The 22,751-nt window shown below is 37.2% G+C and overlaps 1 protein-coding gene across 1 annotated transcript in view; it reads left to right on the top strand.

Annotated features, from left to right (window-relative positions):
• The first annotated feature begins 19,700 nt into the window (after positions 1 to 19,700).
• mafa (MAF bZIP transcription factor a) overlaps positions 19,701 to 22,751 on the top strand; it is a 186,081-nt gene continuing 183,030 nt past the window's right edge. Inside the window, exon 1 of the mRNA XM_077248190.1 lies at positions 19,701 to 21,030. Coding sequence (XP_077104305.1) covers positions 20,057 to 21,030 — 974 coding nt within the window. The 5' untranslated portion in view covers positions 19,701 to 20,056. The remainder of the gene's footprint in view (positions 21,031 to 22,751) is intronic.

The following is a 22,751-nucleotide window of genomic DNA, read 5'->3' as shown; positions in this document are numbered from 1 at the left end:
TCCTACCTTTCTGGGCCTTCAAAGTGTTACTTAAATAGTTGTCAATGGAGACGGCACTGAGCCATCAGATTTCATCAAAAATATCTTAATTTATGTTCAAAACATGAGGGTGAGTAATTAATGACAGAATGTAAATTTTTGGGTGAACTATCCCCTTAAAGAAGTGCAAGCCTAAATTTACTGGATTTAGACCTTCACAGAATAAACGGGTCATGAGCAAGTCAAAGCGAACAGGGTAAGTCTGTTTTATACCCGCCCTGTCCGCATGAACGCAAAGGTGTGCATGGCAAAAATGACTTCAGCATGATGTGGGCAGTCGTGCATGTTGAATACAAGAGACCCCATTTTGTGTGGCGAGATACACGGCATTTTTTGTTGCATTGCAGCTCAGTTTTCAAAGATGCATGACTTCGAGGCGACTACGGCAGAGCAGAAATGTCTGTATCAGCATTTTACCGGCATTGTGTTTGTGTTTGTCCAAATTATTTGCTTACATGAGTCTACAGTAGAAAAAATAAGCATTTTTAATGAAAATAATGATCCATGATTAATAAAAATGTTTAATGAAATTAGGAAATATTTTAGAGATTGTTGTTTAATTTAGTTTTATACATATGTTATCATATCCATATATTGTTCTCTAATGTCACAAGTAATAACCTCTAGGTTTACAGGGTTTCACACGATTATTTGATTATTTTGTTGCGTGGGATTGGAGAAGTGTACTACATGTGTACCATACTTCTCACGGCTGATTCCTGATGGTTTAGAGGGCAATTACTCAGAGTTGCCCCCTGTCATTTCAAAGAATAGTACAACAGCGAGCGAGTCAAGTATAAACGGCTCGTCCGTTTGGGGAGGTGTGTGTGCAGTCAGCGGAGACTCATGCTGTGAAGCAAGGTGAAAGTAAGGCTGTATTGCATTGCGACATGCAACATAATGCACCTGTTCAGAAAGTAAAATGTTCCAATTTATATTGTTTACTTTGATGTATGGCCTAAAATAGTCGATGCATCATGTAAAAAAACAAGCTCGATGCAAAAATATTGCATTGGGAATTGCTCACGTTTGCTCTAGACAGTGTTAGCCTACTTGATTGCTTACTCATGACACATAGCAACACATCTAAAAGTATTCCTAATTTATTGGAGTTTTAATAAAAAGTAGCCTACTTTTACCTGTTGCGACATGCTTTCACAAGATGTTTGATTTTGTTTGATTTGAGGGAGTCGTGACATGTGAAAGCGGTGTTTGCAAAATTATTTATTTTTGGAATGCCACTTGGTGTCACTAGCTGTTACCGTAACTACATGCTTCATCTTTAACAACATAAAGTGTAACTTAAAACCCTCATGTACATAACTGTCACTGACAAGAAAAAAACGTTGACAAAAAATCTATTCATGAACAAAATTTGTTCTCCGTCCGTGTTATTAAACCGTGAAAGACTCAAAAGTACAACTTAAACAGTCATGTCAAATTCTAATTAGATGTGGTCTGTAACCTCTTCTGACCCACAACCTTTTGACTCCTGTTTTGAGTTTGTTGATGTTTTTCTCATGGTTGTGTCATATTGATGGTTTACTGCTGCTTGTTTGCAGATGTGCTAAAAAGGCACAAGTCAAGGTCATGTTCACTGCTTCAACTCCTGGGCCAAACTTTTGTTATATCCAGTCAGTGCCTTTTAAATATGGGTTAACCAAAACCCCCCAAAATTGATGTCAATAAAAGAAGAACATGCCTGGCATAACATTGGCCTTATGATTTTGGCCCTGCTGTAGTCTCCCATGTTGTCCATGCAGTAGATGATAAATGGATTAATGTAATTACTCAGAGCACTGCCCACATTCTAGAAGCTGGGTGAAAATTGAGATTCCACAAGGGCCCTTTTGCTTATCAGAGAGTAGGAACATCCGACTTGGCTTCTCTGTACACTCTACGGGAAGATCTTTGATTCATAATAGCATGTTTTTTTTGTAACAGGGTGGTCTTACATTTCCAATTTTAACTGGTGTCAAGTGAATTATAGTGAATGTTTAGAGATTAACTGGGGTTCTGGAAGAGTTTTAGGGCACCTTCGGGGATAACTACAAAGATTAAACTGTTTAAAACCTTTTCACTTGGAACATTATTGCAATGTATGGTTAAACTTGGTTTTAAAACAAGATTCATAGTGTAAGAGGACATGTAGGTCTAAATTCAGACGCTTATTTCCACAATTAGATTAGATTGCTGCCATGGGATTTTGAAGATATCACTTAGCAAGAAAATGTAAGTATGAATTTATGTATAAACACTCTGTCTAAAGTAATTAAAAAATTTGCACATCTGGACAATAAAGCAGATTTTTAAACTTACTTCTTTCATTCTTTAAACTTACTTCTTTGATCGCATGCGCGTGCGGTTTGTGTTTGTAGCTCCGTCGAATTGATTCATAAATCCTTGATTTTCTTCTTTACCACTCATTTATAAACAAGCACTTTCTATTTCTACAGCATGTGAACTTATCTTCGATACTATTCCTTATAAAAAACAATCGGATTGCTTTGATATCGCTACTTAGATCCAACTTTCCGAATCTCTGCTACGCCTTTAGCCCGCTAGCATTGCACGCGTGGCCTCTCGCTTATCGATCGTCTCATTTACACCCGTTTCACTGAAAGGATACGGGTTATATCCAGGATTTCAGTCCTAAATTAGTAGTGATATTGGTAGTATCACTACTAATTTACGGTTCATCTGTTATAATGGTGAATATTTTGGATGTGTGTCTAACGTTACCTCTGATTGCAGGTGAGGACACATTCGAGCTGCATTCGGTGCAGTTGGAGCTGGAGTCCGTGGAGAAGCAGATCCGTGGTCTGCAAGAGAGGCAAGCCGAGCTGCGAGCTGCTTGAAACATCACGCGCCGATGCTCACAAGTCAGTGGTTAGTAACTTTTTGACTCCGACCTCGTCTACTCTGTGTGCTTCTCTGCACAGGACGCAAGCACCCAGGACGCGATCATCCCTGGCTTCATTCACTCCGGCACCGACACAGCACCATGGACCCTGGGTGATCCCATAGCGAAAGACACGAGCCAGGACCAGAGCAAGAACCTCTCGGCCCTTCCCGGTCTTCGAGATCTCCACCCGGAACCGCTTCTCCCCTCTTTACGAGTCGGAACGCGACGACGCCGTGATCATCGGCAGTTCCATCGTCCGTCATGTCCTTGCTACCTCAGGTAAGGGTAAGGTGCACACTCACTGCTTTCCTGATGCTCGTGTTCTAGATGTCGCTGCACAGGTACCAGAGATCCTGAATGGTGAAGAGCGCGTCAGAGCTGTTGTGCTGCACGCGGGAGTGAACGACATCAGGCTGCGGCAGACGGAGGTTCTGAAGAAGGACTACAGGAGCCTGATCTGTCTTTTTCGGAGTCATTTCGTTCATTCAACGAACGAAATGACTCTAAAAAAGATTTGTTCATTTGGATGAGCAAGTTTGAACAGGAGAGTCACGAACGACGGTACGCGCTCGCGCTGTGCAAGAGAGGGGTGATCAGCGCGTACACGAGCGTGATTGACACTGCTAAGACATTCCTCCTAGCTCTGATTGGTTGTTTCTGACTGGGAGCGTTGTATTTCTGCAAATGGCAGTAGGACCACAGGGAGGAGCCAGAGAAGCTTGATTTTTTTCACAGATTATCTGTCTCATATTCTACTTTCACGACATAATGGCAGTTTTAACAAATATTTGTTTATAAAAGCTACCTACTGGAGCTTTAATTGATATAAGTAGTGTAGAACGTTATACAGAAAATGTGTCTATTCCTCGTTTAGTGAGGCCAAACAATAAATCTACTGTAGGATCTAGGAAAAATCTTATTGTAATTAAACCAGAAAATCTCAATATCAGTGAACAAAAACAATTTCTAAAGCTAGGTCTTCTAAACATTAGATCGCTCACACCTAAGGCGGTTATTGTAAATGAAATGGTCACAAAAAATTGTTTCGATGTATTTTGCCTTACTGAAACCTGGCTTAAACCAAATTATTATTTCGGTCTAAATGAGTCCACTCCACCAGGATAATGTTATAAGCATGAGCCCCGTCTGATCGGTCGTGGCGGCGGTGTTGCAACAATCTATAGAGATATTCTAAATGTTACCCAGAAAACAGGTCAAAGGTTTAATTCGTTTGAAGTACTTGTGCTAAATGTTACGCTCTTAGATGTAAGAAAGAAATCACTAGTATCTCTAGCCTTGGCTACTGTATATAGACCTCCAGGGCCCTATGCTGATTTCATAAAAGAGTTTGCAGACTTTCTCTCAGATCCATTGGTCAATTTCGATAAAGCAATAATTATTGGGGATTTTAACATACACGTAGATAACACAAATGATGCGTTAGGGGCTTCGTTTACAGATTTATTAAACTCCTTTGGGGTCAAGCAAAACGTCAGTGGTCCCACTCATCGTCTAAATCATACACTAGATTTAATTATATATCATATGTGACCCTGCCTGTGAAAACCCAGCTAAAGTCATTTTTTTGTGATTCACTGTTTTCTACGTAAAATCATCCTACATAATGTAAAGAACATTCTGTGAAAATATAACCTTGATATCTTTAATATTGACTGAGTAAGGCTATGTCAAAGTTTTGCTGAGTTTCGGGCTCAGAAAATCATGTTTTTGAGAAATTCCAATTTAAAAAAAAGCTTATTTTTAAAACTGCAACACATCTGATTCATAATTATCGTCCATATGGGCCAAATACCACATTAAAGCTGAGATTCTCCCCTTTTTAGTGATATGTGAGACATTTATGGGATAATTCTTAAAGTTTTGTAAAACAGGCCTATTTATTATGATGCGCATGTCCAAAAAGCTAAAAGCATAAAAACATTGAAATGAATGGGGGTACAAGAAGAGCTTGATTGTAACAACAATTACCATGTCAATTCAGTTGAATGATTTGTATAACTTTATTAGTAAAATGAAATATCAGTGAAAATATAATATCAGGCTAATAGCTTGGGGTTCAAACACCAAAACTGGCTCTTCCATGTTGGTCACTGCCTGAAAAAACAAGGAGAATTGTTTCAATTCAAAGCAAAAGACCTAAATGGAGACCTAAACATGCAGATAATGAAGCATTTTATATGAAGATATCAGACTGGATCTGATTAATTGAGGGGAGGGCATAGGGCATAGAAACAGGTATGGATATGGCCATGGCTTCAATTCAGAGTGTAATCAAACAAATAAACATGTCTTAAACGTAATTAATTTAAACTGACTCAATCCCAATCAACAAATGTAATAAACATTTAAATCCACTATTTTTGCATCACAGGATGAATTCTGTATCAGCATTACATTGGCTGAACACTGACAGTAGGCCTATGTTACATATTCAGCATAAAAAAAAAATAATGACAAAAACTTACTGTCAAATTCCTCGTCAGTTTCGTCAAAGAATGTGTCCTGTTCATCATCACCATCATCCTCCAGAAAATAATCCGCTATAAAACCGGTTAAATCATAATTTGGGGCAATTCCACCGAGATTAATATCTAACAAGCTGTTAGCAATCAACTATTTTACGTTCCTGCTCATGCTTCGGTGCTGCCATGTCAGATGTCAAAACAACGCAGTAGATTACCATCCAGCAAACAAATTATACTATTGACACTTAGCAGGCCCAAAATGTCCTTAAAATAAGATTAATATTATTGGCAGAATACTGAGCTACAAAACAAATAAGCTGTTCTTAAATGTTTGACGATGACACGAAAAGGTCTGTTCACTCTTTCTAATAGAAATAAGTAGAAAAGAAGTTCCTGAACTGAATGATATAAGAATCAGAAGGTGTTGTTGCGCCGAAAAATAAACCCAGAGACGATTTAAATGTATAGAAAGCCCACGTCCGGTATTTTTTTTTTGCGCAAAAGTATAACGTAGTGTCAATAAAATCATTAATTTTAGTATTTATCATGTTATAAATGAAAATGTGAGTACTGCATCTCAAAACCCTTGGTATAATCTATCATTTATAGCAATAAACACACATGACCTATTTTTGTCATTTTTATGGCTATGACTAATTTGACGCTCTTTTACTCATAATTAGATTCTGCGACTTTAGCCGGGGGTTCACAGGCGGGGTCACATATGGAACCAATCCAACCGATATAGATATTGTACCACAAAGTGATGATGTCACTGATCATTACATGGTAACTTGCATAATACGTACTGCTGAAATTTGTCATGTTGCGCCACGTTATCGACCAGGCAGAACAATCCTTCCAACCACTATAGATAGATTCTAAAATAGCTTACCTGATCTATCTCAGCTGCTCAGTGAACCCAAACAAACAGATGAACTAGATGAAATGACTAGCAGTTTGAGCACCATTTTCTCTAGTACATTAGAAATTATTGCACCAATTAGATTAAAAAAGGTTCGAGAGAAAACTAAAGCACCATGGGACAACAGTGCCACGCATGTTATCAAGAGAGAAACGTTCGACACTATAGATCATAAAATACTCTTGGATCGACTACAAAACTACACTGGTGTTTAAGGACAGGCATTAAGCTGGTTTAGATCGTACTTCTCAGACCGTTATCATTTTGTCTGTTTAAATGGGGAAAAATCGAAGATAACGTCAGTAGACTATGGAGTGCCACAAGGATTGGTGTTAGGCCCTCTGCTATTCTCAATATATATGCTGCCACTTGGTAATATTATAAGAAAACATGGAATTAATTTCCACTGTTATTCTGATGATACTCAATTATATATTTCATCACGACCAGATGAAAACACTAACTCATCTAAATTGACAAAGTGTCTAAAATATATAAAATGCTGGATGACGTGTAATTAAAAAAACTACCCACAAAACCTCGTACAATACAACTTTAATTTAGAAGGATGTCCTGTTACTTTATCCACTACAGTAAAAGACCTGGGTGTTATACTAGACCACAACTTGTCTTTCGAAAATCATATTTCATATGTTACAAGAACAGCCTGTTTCCACCTTAGAAACGTTGCTAAGCTACATAACATGCTATCTGTTTCTGATGCAGAAAAGTTAGTTCATGCATTCATGACCTCAAGACTAGATTACTGTAATGTTTTATTAGCTGGTTGTCCTGCATCCTCAATAAACAAGCTACAGTTAGTGCAAAATGCAGCTGCTAGAATTCTTACTAGGTCAAGAAAATATGATCATATAACACCAATTTTATCATCTCTACACTAGTTACCTATTAAGTTCTGTATCAATTACAAAGTACTACTACTGACCTGTAAAGCCCTAAATGGTTTAGCTCCTGTGTATTTAATGGACCTTCTATCGCCCTACAATCCACCGCGTTCTTTAAGATCACTAAATTCGAGGCTTCTGGTCATTCCTAGGATATCTAAGTCCACTAAAGGAGGGAGGGCGTTCTCGCATTTAGTTCCTAAACTCTGGAATAGCCTTCCTGATATTGTTCGAGGCTCAGACTCGCTGTCCCAGTGAAAACTAGATTAAAGACGCATCTCTTTAGCCAAGCATTCACATAATGCTTACCTTTTATACCACTGTTGAATCAGATCGAATGCAGTAATATTATGAACAGCAGCTATGCTAATTATTTTCCATTTGCTTTTCTGCTGTTATCTCGGGACGCCAGTCCCGAGGTAAATGGCGTTTGTCAGCTCGCGTTTGTATCCAGCCTCTCACGGAGACTTCAGATGCCCCAACACCTGCGATGCGATGACTAAAACGCCTGTGAAGAGACGACTCGACGCCTGTGAAGAGACGACTCAACGCCGGCGATATGTTATGCCCTAAATTAATACATGATTAACTAACTGTATTTTTCTATGTACATTTCTGAAATGCACTTTCTGTAAAGCTGCTTTGAAACAATATATATTTTGGAAAGCGCTATACAAATAAATTTGAATTGAATTGAATTAAACAAGACACAATAGCAATATGTCTCTAAAGACAGAGTATATTCTGGTTGCTGTATTCAATTATGAATCTGATTCACTTTGAAAATCTCACAACACAATAAAGCAGTGGTTTTCAATCCTGGTCCTGGGAAGCTCTGTACGTTTTGTATGTGTCTTTTATCTGGGGGCCATACACAACACCGTCTTCAACTTAAAACAGAAACTTTAAAAGCGTTTTGGCCGTTCATTTACATGACAATTGTGTTTCGGGGGGTCTGAAAACAAAAACTTTTGAAAATGGGTTTCAAAGACCAAGTTTTTGAAAACGATACAGTTATCATCTCCGTGTAAACTACAAAAACAAAAATTTGTGGAAAAGGTGATGTCATGCGCATGCATATTACGTGTTAAGTCTAGCCACGTAGTAACATCGGCAACTACTGGCCTGGCATGTATATAATACAGCGTTTTTTGTTCTTTTGGTGGATCCGTGTGAACGGGGATCCTTTTGACAACGTTGTTCATTTAATGAGCAAAGATTGGCTAAATGTTTCCTGAATGTTGAGGAGATCTGTTAATTTTGTACCAATGAATAATGAATTGAGATGAGGACTTGAAATTTATTTGCTGGAGTGTTGAAATGATCTTGCTTTTCCTCTGCCCATTTCTCCACAATCTTTTAACTTACTCCAATTAAATAATTGAACCCTAATTCATGAAGTTCACGTATCACATCATCATCTGCAATGTAAAGAAAAAAAGATGGTTTGGATGACTTGACATGTTACTTTACATGCAATAGGCTGCAAAACATGTTTTTACAAAACCAGAGCAGTTCATGCAACCGCAACGGAGCTCTTTTTTTCTCTGTTTCTGTCATATATGATTATGGAGATAGTCCGTTTGCTTTGCACATCACATCCTCTTCACTCTGCATGCAAGAGTAGTTTCAGGCTTTGTCACAAGTGTCATGTCCTCGCTCACGTACTTGTTTTCCAACTTCCTTTACTATATTTTCTCTCTCTCAGTTGAAATTATCACATACATGTTCACTCAGGTCAACCCACATCTCACACTGTGAATATAGGTCAGAAAAGATGCTTTACAGATTTAGATCACAGAATTTCTGAAATTGCGTCATTAATAGCCTGCTCTTTGCTTTTCATTTTGATTATACGTATTTTGCTCAATAGTGCTTCCCATTGGATTTTCAATGTTGTGGAGAAATGGGCAGAGGAAAAGCAAGAACACTTCAACACTCCAGCAAATATATTTCAAGTCCTCTTCTCAATTCATTATTCATTGGTACAAAATTAACAGATCTCCTCAACATTCAGGAAGCATTTAGCCAATCTTTGCTCATTATATGAACAACGTTGTCAAAAGGATCCCCGTTCACACGGATCCACAAAAATAACAAAAAACGCTGTTTTGTAGTAAAAATTACTGTAATACAATGATTTAGTTAAACTAGTCAGAAAAAAAATGGAGTACAACTAATTTTACAAATGATATGATGTATACTTCTCAAGAATTGTGGTTAATTAGGAATTAATCTTACAATGCAACAATCTTAAAGGGCTCTTTTTTTTTCTTTGGATCTTGGAGTCAATGTTCTTGACAGGTTACATGAGATGACCAGACCTGTGTGTGTGTTTTTTTTTTAATGGTTCTGTTATCTTTGTTTACCAGATCAATGAGTGGAACCAGGATACAACCAAACCGCTTGAGTTTACTTACTATTTACTTACTACAGATTAATCAGAGTCAGATTGAGCAATGCAGTTAGCCAGAAAAAAAAGAGATACATTTATCTGTCTTGCACTGTTATTTTGAAGAGCTCTGTTTATTTATGATCATATATGAGGTTAAAGTTCAAAGTAAAATATTTGATCAATATGAGTAGAGTAATGTGGCTATTGGAAAATTTACTGTAAGTCAATTAAGCTACAGACACAACTACTGTAGAGGGCAATGACGTTATGCGTGTGACTGTAATATATCACATGGAGAATCTCATAATGTGTCGGAATGTCACAGAATGTCTCATAGAGCTATTATAGAAATGTATAAACAACTTTGGAAGTTATTTTGGCATCGTATACAATACCTAATACAGAGCTGTAAAGCAATATTTAGACCAATTTGTAGTGTGCAGTCTGTGAAATTACACAATAATATTATATGAGGGTGAATTTTAATAAAAATTTTCATATTTGTACAATCACAGTTTATTGTCTACAAGATGACAAGAACATCCATCATATGCATTGAACTCTCTACACAATTAAATTAAAAACTTTTATCAGAATTTTACAAGAACACCAAACTGTTCTCCAAACATTTGGCTACTAAGGGCGTTTTCACACCTGAAAGTCCGCACCAAGGTCCGAACCAAAGTTCATGTTTTGATACATTTTATACGTTCGGTAAGTTTTGGTTTGTTTCACATTGCAATTATGCGAGCGCACTAAAGAACTTTACATGACATTTACGCGTCCTGTCGTCGTCATCTACACTGATAAAAATGAGTTTGTGGTAAGTAAATACTACAGAAAAAAACAATGTAATTTAAATGAAAAAGTTAGTTGAGGCATTAATTTAAAAAAAAGAAGTAAATTCTATACTCAATTCAAGCGTGTAGAAATGAAAGTGTAAATATCAACGTTATAAAATTTAGTAAAATTACTCAACTTTTCTGATACTGGTGTTCCCATCATGCACTGGGCCTTGAATAATTATGAGGTTGGTTTTTCACTGTTTTCCAGCTGTATTTACACGGTTTCATCATTGCTTTTGTTGTTAGGATTAGTAACTTGCCATTTTGTGACATTTGGAGTTCATTTTCTACTCAAAATGACACATTCAAACACAAAAAGGATCCATCAAATGTTACTGTCATTGTGTATTGTCTACCAAGTATTGAGGTCTCTGTGTTGAGGTATGTAGTCTCACACAATAACTGTTGTATTAACTACTTAGATGTTTCTAAGTAAACTATAGTGTAAAAGAAATAAAAATAAAAATGCCTAAATAAAAGTGTAGTTTTATTCAATGTTATATTGTTTGAGTTAAATGTATTGCAAAGGAAACTTCAACTAAATAGATATTACTCAACCTTTTACTAGCAAAGTTAAAATTACTTATTTTCTTTGTTACTTTCACTTATCTTAATTAAGTAGAGTTTACGGTAACACTTTATTTGAAGGGGTGTGCATAAGACTGACATGACACTGTCATTTTTGTCTTGGTTAATGTCAAGTTGTCATAACAAAGACATTTTTTGTCTTTGTGAATGTCAAGTTGTCATAACAAAGACATTTTTGTCTTTGTTAATGTCAAGTTGTTATAAAAAAGACATTATAAACAATGTCAACTTTGCATTAAAAGTGTCATAATTTACCGAATGACATAAAGACTCCTAAATGTTCATGACAGGTGTAATGTCATGTTTATGACAGTGTCATGTCAGTCTTATGCACACCCCTTCAAATTCCATATGTGAAATTTACTTAAAAAAATATGCGTGCAAAAACTTGCTAAATAAAAATTAAGCAAATTTTACTTATTGTTTTTTTTTTTCAGTGTATGTGGGCTGCGTCTTGACATTGATTGGTTTGTAAACAGACGTGCGTCTGATGTCAATGTGCTGTCAATTCGGCAGGTTACTTTGACAATTATGAAAACAAATATGCTTATTGTTGCCACTATATTGGGTAACACTTTATTTTACAGTGTTCTTGTTACATATGTTACATGTAATTACCATAGAAATAACAGTAAATGATGCATAATTACATGCAACTAACCATCAACCAAATCCTAATCCTACCCTAACTCTGTAGTACTCAGTACCTAATTATATAATTAGACTGTAACAATGGCACTTTAAAATAAAGTGTAACCCTATATTGTTATTACGGCATTAGGCTACTACCTGCAGGACCAACTATACTCGGGGCTAGTTCAAATTCGCCAAATGAACATCCTCGTTGTGCGAACATATCGTCACTGGCAGGAAAGCAGGAGAAGACTGCAAGCAATCCTGCGAGAACCACCGGAACATCCTGTAAATGGTCTGAAAGTCTGAACCATACAGAAAATGTTTTCACACTAGAAACAAACCAAACCTCTGTTTAGTTTGATCCGGACTGAGTCTACCTCTTTTCATCGGGCCAAATGTCATCTGTTTGGTCTGGACCGTGGTCCGGGGGAGGTTTCACACCTGTAATTTTGATTCGGATCAAATTGAAAAGTCCGAAAATCCTGACCAAACAAGGTAGGTGTGAAAGGGCCGTAAGCATGCTTCATATAATTCTGTGATAAACCTAATGTGGAGCAACTCTCTGTATGATAATGTCTGCATGCCACTTACTGTACTTTATGTTGATAGCATTCAACCAAAAGTAATACACACAAGTGATTAATTAGCCACTGATTACACATTAATTTGTCCTGTCCTAAAAAAAATACAACCTGGGAAACTCTGGCTCTGTCTGAAATCCTAGTGAGCTAGTAACTTACATGGACAGCTTTTTCAGTCCTAACTGAAATGGAAGAAAAATGGAACTGATTTGAGACACTCTTTTCTGGCACACAAATAGCATGCCTCACATGACACCTGAGGAAAATTACCAATTTGTAATACTATTAAAAATGATTTATTAAAATGCTGTATTTATTATTTCATTTATTTTTCCTGGTTTATCTTTTATTTGTTTCCCCTGAAGCTTTAATGAGGGGAAAACACTCTTGTGGGACGAAAGACAGTGAAGATAGACACAAGTGTGGACTAAACAGGTGCAGTTTGTTCAGGGGTATTTTAATAATGTTTAAAATATATTCCACCTTGTAACCCACGTTATTATTATTCTCACAGTAGATAGAGACTGAGGTGCCTCACAACAAAAAACAAAACAAAAAACAAAACAAAAGTTACACAAGCTTTTCCTATTTGAACTTTTCAGTCTTTCTTAACTGCTGAATCAGGTTTGTTGACGAACAACCTTTAACCCATGTTTTTTCATCCATTTCTTTTGGAGAACACTATTTTTCTACGTGGGCCTACACCTTTGGCATCATCAAAATGTGATTTATCGAGTCACAGGAAGTGATTATTAGCAGATCATATCAGTGGCCGAGCATTACTATTGCGGTCCTTACTGATTCATCTACTTCAAAACATCTATAGACAGTGTTGATATACAATCTTTAGCTTTGTAGCATCAGAATTGTTTTGGCTAAAGTTTACCTTTAGGTGTACAGCAACTTGTCACTGAGGCAGTACCCTTAAAGTGACATATTTGTATCATATTTACCCATAAAAGTTTATAGTAGTACCATAAGAGTACATATTACTACTCCAATGTACTAAAATGCACATTTTAGAGGTTGATAAGGTACAAATTTGTCCCTTTAAGGGTACTGGCCTAGTGACAAGGTGTATTTTTTTTTTTTGGCACATTTTGTTTCTGACAGTGTAATAACTATTTGCATAAATTTTGGTACAGTATTGTCTGTAATATGCCTGTTATGCATTACAATAAAGTGTGTATGGTGACAGCAGGAGGACAATTTTGTCCAAAACTACACCTGTATAGCTGCATATCATTGTTTTACAACTGGCTCTTTTTTGTCCCTGATATTGTACTGATTTAGATGTATAGTGTTTGTTTAAGACTTAGAAAAACTTGTGCATGCTTTCATCACCAGTAGGGTGGATTATTGTAATGGACTCCTCACTGGCCTTCCCAAAAAGACCATAAGACAGTTGCAGCTCATACAGAATTCAAACAGTTCTGAGCAGAACCAGAAAATATGAACATATCACACCAGTCCTCAGGTCTTTACACTGGCAGCCAGTTACATATAGGATTGATTTTAAAGTATTATTACTGGTATATAAATCATTCAATGGCCTAGGACCTCAATACATTGCAGATATGCTCACTGAATATAAACCCAACAGATCACTCAGATCACTAGTATTACATCAGCTTGAAATACCAAGGGTTCACTCTAAGCTTGGCGAGTCTGCCTTTAGCTATTATGCCAGCCGCAGCTGGAACCAGCTTCCAGAAGAGATCAGATGTGCTCCTACAGTAGTCACATTCAAATCCAGACTCAAAACACATCTCTTTTGCTGTGCATTTACTGAATGAGCACTGTGCCACTGTTCGTCCGACTGTTTGTACTGTATTTTATTTATTTATTTTTATAAACTGTTTTAATTATTCTTATTTCTTTTGATTATTTTAATTTCTTCTATATAAAGCACTTTGAATTACCATTGTGTATGAAATGTACTATATAAATAAACTTGCCTTGTCTTGCCTTGCCTTTTAAGGATGCTGATGTTTAACTGGAGGATTATTTCATGAACGACAGGAAAACATCCTTGGAACCATCAGTTATATCAAGGTTGACTGTTGCATAAGTTCACTAGGTATGCGTCCTTCAACAATGACTATGTTTACATGCAGCCAATAACCCGTTAAAAACCGGAATATTAGCAATAACCCGGTCGCGCACGGCCATGTAAACACCGGCAAAAACCCGAAAATGCTCATATCCCGGATTTTAAAAACCAGGATATGATACCTGGGGAACCCATTTTCTAACCCGAATTTTTGGTCATGTAAACGCGTATCGGCATATCCCCATAGTGATTTGTGTTCTGTGCATGTTCTATTCGCAAGGAATCTTGGTCTTTTGAGTAGAGGAACTTCTCGGCGCATACAAAAACCCGCGTGCAGTATACCCGAAGTAAACATGGCGAGACCCAGCACAGCATACTTTTGGAGCGAGATGAACACAAAGGTGATCGCTATCTGCCCCGAACTATTCATTATCCGCGTGCTGCTGCTGTAGTTGTTGTCTTTGGATGACGCATATTGCGTCTTAAGGTTGTCCGTACGTCCAGACGCTAACCGTGCGTCGCCGTTTACATCGGGATATTGCAATTCCATGTATACAGGAGTAACTCTCTCTGCTCACGCATGTAAACGGGTTATTCCTAATTTTTCAGAAACCCGAATAGTGACCTTAACCCGACCATAACCCGAAAATTGGCTGCATGTAAACCTAGTTAGTGACTGTTCATTAACCCCATCGAAAATTTGGAGGGCCTTCCCATTGCATTGGAAATGGAAAGATACTAGACGGCCCATCTTGACTCTGAATCCGAGATTATATTTTCATGGACTTAGTATTGTTATGGACTCGGCATCTGGTCTACTCAGACTCAAGTGTAGCCTCTCCCTATGGAGGATCCCTATACCACTCTACAGATAAAGCGTTGTGGAATTTTTCGGTTCGCGTACCTACCCAAAGTGATAAGATAAAATAAAATTCTGCATCAAAATTTATAGACAAGACAAGTAGTTTGTTTAGGCATGGTTTGTAAGGAATTACAAACCTGCGCACATATATTCAAACGCACATAACTATAGAATCAAATCTTAATGCGCATGTGAACGCCATCAGCGTCTATCACAAGTTCACGTTTAAAGTCTGTTTAGAGAGAACGATGTTGCTTAGCGGCCCCTAATTTAATAACAAATGATCATTTAGACGGAAGTGAATCAATCAAAACTAACTTTAGCTGGAAACAATTTTTTTTCAAGAACCACTATAAAACTAAACCAATCTCTGTTACCTTAAATCAGAGGTCTTCAATCCTGCTCCTGGAGGGCCACTGTCCTGCAGAGTTTAGTTCCAACCCTAATCAAACACACCTGAATCAGCTCATCAAGCTCTTCAGAATCGCTTGAATATACAAAAGGCAGGTGTGCTGAAGCAGGTTGTAACTAAACTCTGCAGGACAGTGGCCCTCCAGGAGCAGGATTGAAGACCTCTGCATTAAATTATATGTTTATCTCTGTAAAGCTGCTTTGAAACAATCTACATTGTTAAAAGCGCTATATAAATGACTCAAAGTCAGCTGGTCTCGACTACAACACTGCCCTGCAATGTACACCAAGGAACGGGGTGAGCAGGAGACTCTGAATTATCTGAAGCCTGAGAAGTGATGCAGTACACATGCTCTCTGTAAATAGGTGTTGTGCTCAAGAGTACATAAGTTTAAGTTCCGTCTTGCCGTCACGTTCTGATTCCATCGTATGGACTAATGTTATAGTAATTGTTTGCCCTTTCTGGAGGTTGACAGTCCTGCTCATTTTATGATTTCACTATATGTCCTAGTCTATAGCTTTCTAATAAACCTTGAAATGCACACTATGAATAATTTTTGGCTGTGTCCCTAATTCCTTTATTGAATGTTCCTCTATTGCTTGTCGCTTTGTATATAAGTGTCTGCTAAATGAACGATTGAATAAATAAATAAATAACTAAATAACTAAATAAAAAGAGCAATATGAACATTCTTCTAAAAGTGTTTGTGTTGTTTGTAGACTGCAAATTGAGTGACTTTTAGGTCATGGAGTCATATCCTCTACTTGAAAACTTTGATGCTCATCATTTTTCATTTTCAATGTGATTTTACAGATTCGAGATTACGGTAATTTGCAGAGCATCTGGTTGCAACTGTGCGGTAGGGTTGTCGACCGTTCCGTATAATATGGAATCGTCCCGTATTTAAGACATCAAAGTAGCAATCTGTTTTAAACATATACGAACGCAGTTTGTCCCACACTATTGTAACTTAGGCTAAAAAGAGAAAAATGCAAGGTCATGAGGCACGTTTTTCAAAAGTCTGACTTATTTTAACTTGAAAGCCACGTTTTTAGGATGCTGTGTCATGCAGGAGACGCTGCAAAGGAGGCAAGTGCAATGGTCAAACATGTACTGTATGTCTAGTGCGTGTTGACATAGAAAAACTTATGGAAAAGTAGTGCAGTGGAATAGAAAAACGTTCTGTGTGAATGGTGTCTCTATGGTTGCAACAACATTTTAGTTCTAATTTTGAATTTGTTAAGAGGTTCAATTTATGCTTTCAAATAATATGCCATATGTAGGCTACCTTGAACTTTTTTTTTAAGTGGTATTTAATTTATAATGTTATTCTGAAATAAAGTGGTATTATAAAATGAATAGCTATATACTATAAATACATAATATTTATGTATATACTATACTAACTATATATTATATAATATGTAATCATCATTTGTAATTAGTATAATTAGTAATATTTAGATGTAATGTATCAATATAGATTTTAAAGTATAGTAGAAATAGATCAAATAACATAATTGCATTGCTGTACAATTACTGCAAATCGAAATACTGCTACTTGCTGGCAACCGTGCTTCCAGTAACTTTCTGTAAAAATACAAGGAATACATTAACAGTGATGCTATTATCCATGTACTTTAGAAAGCTGTATGTCTCTGTAATAAAAAAAAAATACAGATTTGTTCTTTTTTTTGTGAGAATGGCAGAATGCAGCTTGATTGCAAATATGAATGTAAATAAGCAGTCATTTTAAAATGCTATGTGTTACTCATTGAAATCGATGGACACAATGACAACAAATTTAAGCAAAGCAAAATGTTACACTTTTAGGATTCTTTGCTGTAATGAGACACAATTATCAGATTATAACATAATATGTTTTGACGCTGTCTTCCAAATGTATGCAATAATTGGAATATACAGTATTGTATGAGAAAACCTATTTTATTGTGTCTCTATTACAATGTTTTACTTAATTTTGTGGAGTAAGAAAAAATAGCCAGTATAATGCGTAATTTGTCTCGTTCTATACACTCATTTAATTACTAAATGTAACAAATTTAGCAACAATATTGCTTTGTAAGGGCATAAAGAACAAATGCAGAGTTAAGGTAATGCAAATGTGCACACATACAGTAACAGCTATTGATGTAATCATTCGTGGCCAGCGGTTGGAGAGATCATTACACTCGACTCAGTCCAACCTCTAAAAATACCAAGGATCCCAAGCATGAGATTATAGACTTTGCCAGAAAAGATACCGAGTAAATGATTATAGGCTTTTGTGCAGGGTATGAAATGGTTGGTGCAGTGTCAAGCCTAACACAATTCACTTAAGAGTTTTCCTAAACGGGTAACTCATTATTGCATGAACACATCCTCATGGATTTTAAATTCCTTTTTCTCTTTTTTTTTTACTATTCTACAGACCATGGCACTGCGCTTTTAATTGGAATTTAGGAAAGAAGAGAGCATAAGAACCATGAAATTAAAGATCAAGACAGGATCATTAATTAATCAGACAGGTATATTATGCAAAGCAAAATATGACTTTGTTCAGATAGTGTGCTCCTGCTAACTGAATACTCAAAGAATGAAAGGGAGAGAAAATCACTAAGAAATACTGCTGTAATCGACCCCTGACCTCCAGTAAAAGAGCAATGAACAGAAGAGTAGTTTAATATATGACTAGATGAGACAGATCTCACATAACTGATAAACAAGTTTTATAGCTTTTCTCTTGATCTATGCTTGAATCATTTGGTTGATCACTGAACTACAGCCTAATGTTCAGGCCTGGGTGAAAAGGGTGCAGATTTGAGTGAAAATGTGCATTACTTATAAGAACTATTTTTGCCTTATCTGACATTTAGAAATCACACAAGATAAAGTAGTCAGATTGATTTAGTCATATTAAATAATATTTCGACTTGTAAACTGAGATGTTCACTCATCAAGCACATTTTAGGTACCCTATGAAGTATTTGTATACAGTGAACTACATTGGACTATGCAATTATTATAAATCAGAGCAGATCCATCTGATTTTCCATCCCAAAAAGAATCGACAATCTCACATATAATACTATCATGAAAATGATTTTGTGTTCACTGTTGTTATTCGTTTTCATTCATGTCTACATAAAAGATACAGTTTCCCTGTCCAATAGTTTCAATATATCCACCCACTAGATCTAAATGGGGTAATTATACTTAGATTGTTTTTTATACTAGGCTAATAATAAATAGTATAACCTAAGCCTAAAACGTTCTGCATTTTTACATAAAAAAACTTTATTAATCTAATTTTTATACTTTTTTTACAAATGTGGATGGTCCCTCAGATGAGCTTTTGGAAGTTTTGACAGATTTAGCTCACTTATTGGCACAGATTTGTGCCCAAAATATGGTTATGTACACACACACACACACACACACACACACACACACACACACACACACACACACACACACACACACTTACTTCTCTTTATTTCCAGAAGGTGACACTGTTGGGTTTTAAAATTTCCCATAGGTTATTTTAAAAAAGCACATCACTAAATTTAATTATTTGCAAATTTTTTTTATGGGAATTAAAATGAAATTATAATGTGAATGTACGTTTTTTTTATGTTGATTTTGGCACACCAAATAATTTAAAGATATAATTCAATGTCTAAATATGTAATTAAAGTTATCCTTCTGACATGTGGCTTTACTATTTAAAATGTAAAAAATGCTTTGAATTAAAAGCTGCAGAATACTGGCGAAACACATTGTATAGAAACGTCAATGAACAGAAAAGAAAATCGTCTATGTTACTCAATTGGATTTTACATTCTGCAAACGCTTAAGGAAAGAGTTAAATGTTTGAAACCCATTCAATTCTTTCCTCCTGCATTTCCAAATTGACAGTCAGCTGACGAGAAAAGTTTTGGTTTCCGAACCCATATGTTAAAGAGCTCTGAGATCCAGAGATCCCATTGGTTCGTTGAGAACCTGACGTCACGGCAGCTATAAAACTCAGCAATGCTTTTAAACTCTACTGTAGTGGGTCGAGTTTAAAAACTCTCTTAGCTCGATCTGTGTCAACATCACTTAGCGCACGCATTTCACTTTACACTTACCCGTTTGACTACGATGATGTCTGCTCTTTGGGAGTCACCAAAGTGTTAAATGTTTGAAATAGTAGGCCGCCGAAATCCACATGTAAAGAGAAGAGAAAGAGATCCAATGCATTTTTGCAATAGACTGTGCCAAGGAGAGCTCATAATCTGGAGTTACTGAAAAGTCCTGAGCAGTATCTGTTTTCCTGCAAAGAGTAAAGCAAAAACATCATCAAGCTGGCTCACTCTCTTCCGACCCAGCCCGCTTTGACAGCTGCTCTTCACCCGCACTGGAGGACGGTCAGCAGCAAGAGGATGGCATCAGAGCTGGCACTGAGCAGCTCCGACCTGCCCACCAGTCCCCTGGCCATGGAATATGTTAATGACTTCGATCTGATGAAGTTTGAGGTGAAGAAAGAACCACTGGAGCCCGATCGCAGCATCAGCCAGTGCAGCCGCCTAATCGCCGGGGGCTCCCTGTCTTCCACCCCGATGAGTACGCCCTGCAGCTCAGTTCCCCCTTCCCCGAGCTTCTCGGCGCCCAGCCCTGGCTCCGGGAGCGAGCAGAAAGCGCACCTGGAGGATTTCTACTGGATGACCGGTTATCAGCAGCAGCTCAACACGGAGGCGTTGGGCTTCAGTCCCGAGGATGCGGTTGAAGCGCTGATTAACAGCACACATCAGCTCCAGAGCTTCGACGGCTATGCTAGAGGGCAGCAGTTTAGTAGCGCAGCCGGACCGGGAGGCGCCATGGCCGGGGAGGAGATGGGATCCGCCGCCGCGGTGGTGTCCGCAGTCATTGCCGCTGCTGCAGCGCAGAACGGGGCACCTCACCACCAGCATCATCATCATCACCACAGCCACCACCAGCAGCACCAAACTCCCGGGGTCCCGTCCGGCAACAACTCCTCTGCCATCCATCACCAGCACAGCCACTTGGACGACCGCTTCTCGGACGAGCAACTCGTTAGCATGTCCGTGCGGGAGCTCAACCGGCAGCTGCGCGGCGTCGGCAAAGAGGAGGTGATCCGACTCAAACAGAAGAGGAGAACCCTCAAAAACAGAGGCTATGCCCAATCGTGTCGCTACAAGAGGGTCCAACAGAGGCACGTATTGGAGGGTGAGAAGACCCATCTCATGCAGCAGGTGGACCACCTCAAACAAGAGATCTCCAGACTGGTGCGCGAGAGAGACGCGTACAAAGAGAAGTACGAGAAGCTGGTGAGCAACGGCTTCCGAGAAAACTCGTCGAGCAGCGACAACAACCCCTCATCCCCGGAGTTTTTCATGTGAGTTCCCTAAAAAAAGCCTAAAAAAGAAATCAACAAATATTTTAAAAGTTTTTTTTGTTTGTTTGTTTTTGTTTTGGAGGTTTTAAGATCAAGGCTGACAACTTTTTATCGCTTTTATAAAGAACTGAAGTCAGTTCTTGAGTTTTGGGGGCCTGTTGTGCAACCAAACTATTTGTTTTCTTTTTGCAAATATTAATCTTTAAATTAGTTAATATTTTGATATGTATGCACACTTATGATATTGACCCTCATTCACCTTTTGCATTTTTTTGCCAAACAAGAAAGTTTGCTATTTTATATATATATATATATATATATATATATATATATATACATTTGTTGTTGTTGCTTTTTTTTTGCAAAAGTCAGGATTTTGACATGTGTTCTGCTTGCTGTTTTGTAATTTTACATGAGAGTCATTATTGCTATATAAAGAGACATGTCATTGAAGTGCCTGCATGCTGGACATGTATGGTCCTTTGTTCTTACTTTATTCCCCACCAATTGTTATGCGCTTGAAAATGAACTTCTACTTGGAAAAGAACTACTGCTCAGCATGGCATTCATACATTTATTTCATTTCCTGGTCACTTTTTTTGGAATACGGACTAAAAAAGTGCAAGGAGCATCATGTCATCATCCTCCCCATAAAAAGTTGATCCATACAGTTTCCATACATTTAGTTCTCTGTTGAGAGCCAACTGGAAGCAGTGTTTCGAGGGAAAGAACAAGGACCTGGTTTCAAAAAGGAATTCTCCCTCTGGGACTTAAACAGTGTTGTTGCTAAGAGCGGTTTGTGTATTTAATGTCAAATGTTTGCATTTTGATAACTCTGGAATGAACTACTTTTTTTTTGCATCATATAAAAACAGTTAAAGGTAGCCCATGCCACATGTTGACACGAAGAAGGAAGAGTGACTTAGAGTTTAGATGTTGCCTGTTCATTTTGTTCAAATTTTGAGAAGGCTCCAAGTTTGCATACAGCTGGATTTTTATCATGCATAACTTGAGCTTTTTGCAGCATGTACTTGCAGTAAAAACAGCAGTTTGACAGTTGAAGTTCATGATGTAGCCTGCCATTTACTGTATTTTAAAACCAAAGTATTAAAGTAGAATTTCAAGTCAACATGGAAAATCATGCATTTAGAAAAAAAAAGTCTGATCTATTTGGAATGAGTTGCACTAAATGTAGCTTGTAGCAAATTATATATCACATTTTGGAATCTATCTAGAACGCTAATTTAAAAGGCACCCGTCATGGCTTTGCTGAAAACTAAAGGATATAGTCTTATTTAGTTATATATTGTCAAGCAGGACTCGATTCTTTCTTTCTTTCTTTCTTTCTTTCTTTCTTTCTTTCTTTCATTCTTTCTATCTTTCTTTCTTTTTCTTTATTTCCTTTTATGTTAATAAAGTCATTATTTACATGGCAATAATGTAGTAATCAATATTAAAATGTCTGGACATTGTTTTATGGTCAGGGATTGATACCCTGCTTGTATAAAATCAGGATATACCGTTTATCAATAAATTCTTAAAACTATGTTTATTATTATTTTATTTTTTTCATATATATTTTGCTGTGCAAAATTATTTTACCCACTAACCGTATGTGATGTTCATATATGCTTTTTTTTCATTTCATACAATATGATATGCAATAAAAATGTAATTTGGGCCACTTAAAGTCTGCTTTCTCTGGATGTTGTATGTTAAAG

The sequence above is a fragment of the Siphateles boraxobius genome, unplaced genomic scaffold (assembly GCF_051911475.1).
Source record: "Siphateles boraxobius isolate OS27281-9 unplaced genomic scaffold, OSU_SipBor_1 30, whole genome shotgun sequence".
In the NCBI taxonomy this organism is placed as follows: Eukaryota; Metazoa; Chordata; class Actinopteri; order Cypriniformes; family Leuciscidae; genus Siphateles; species Siphateles boraxobius.
This window is presented reverse-complemented; position numbering and strand designations above follow the sequence as displayed.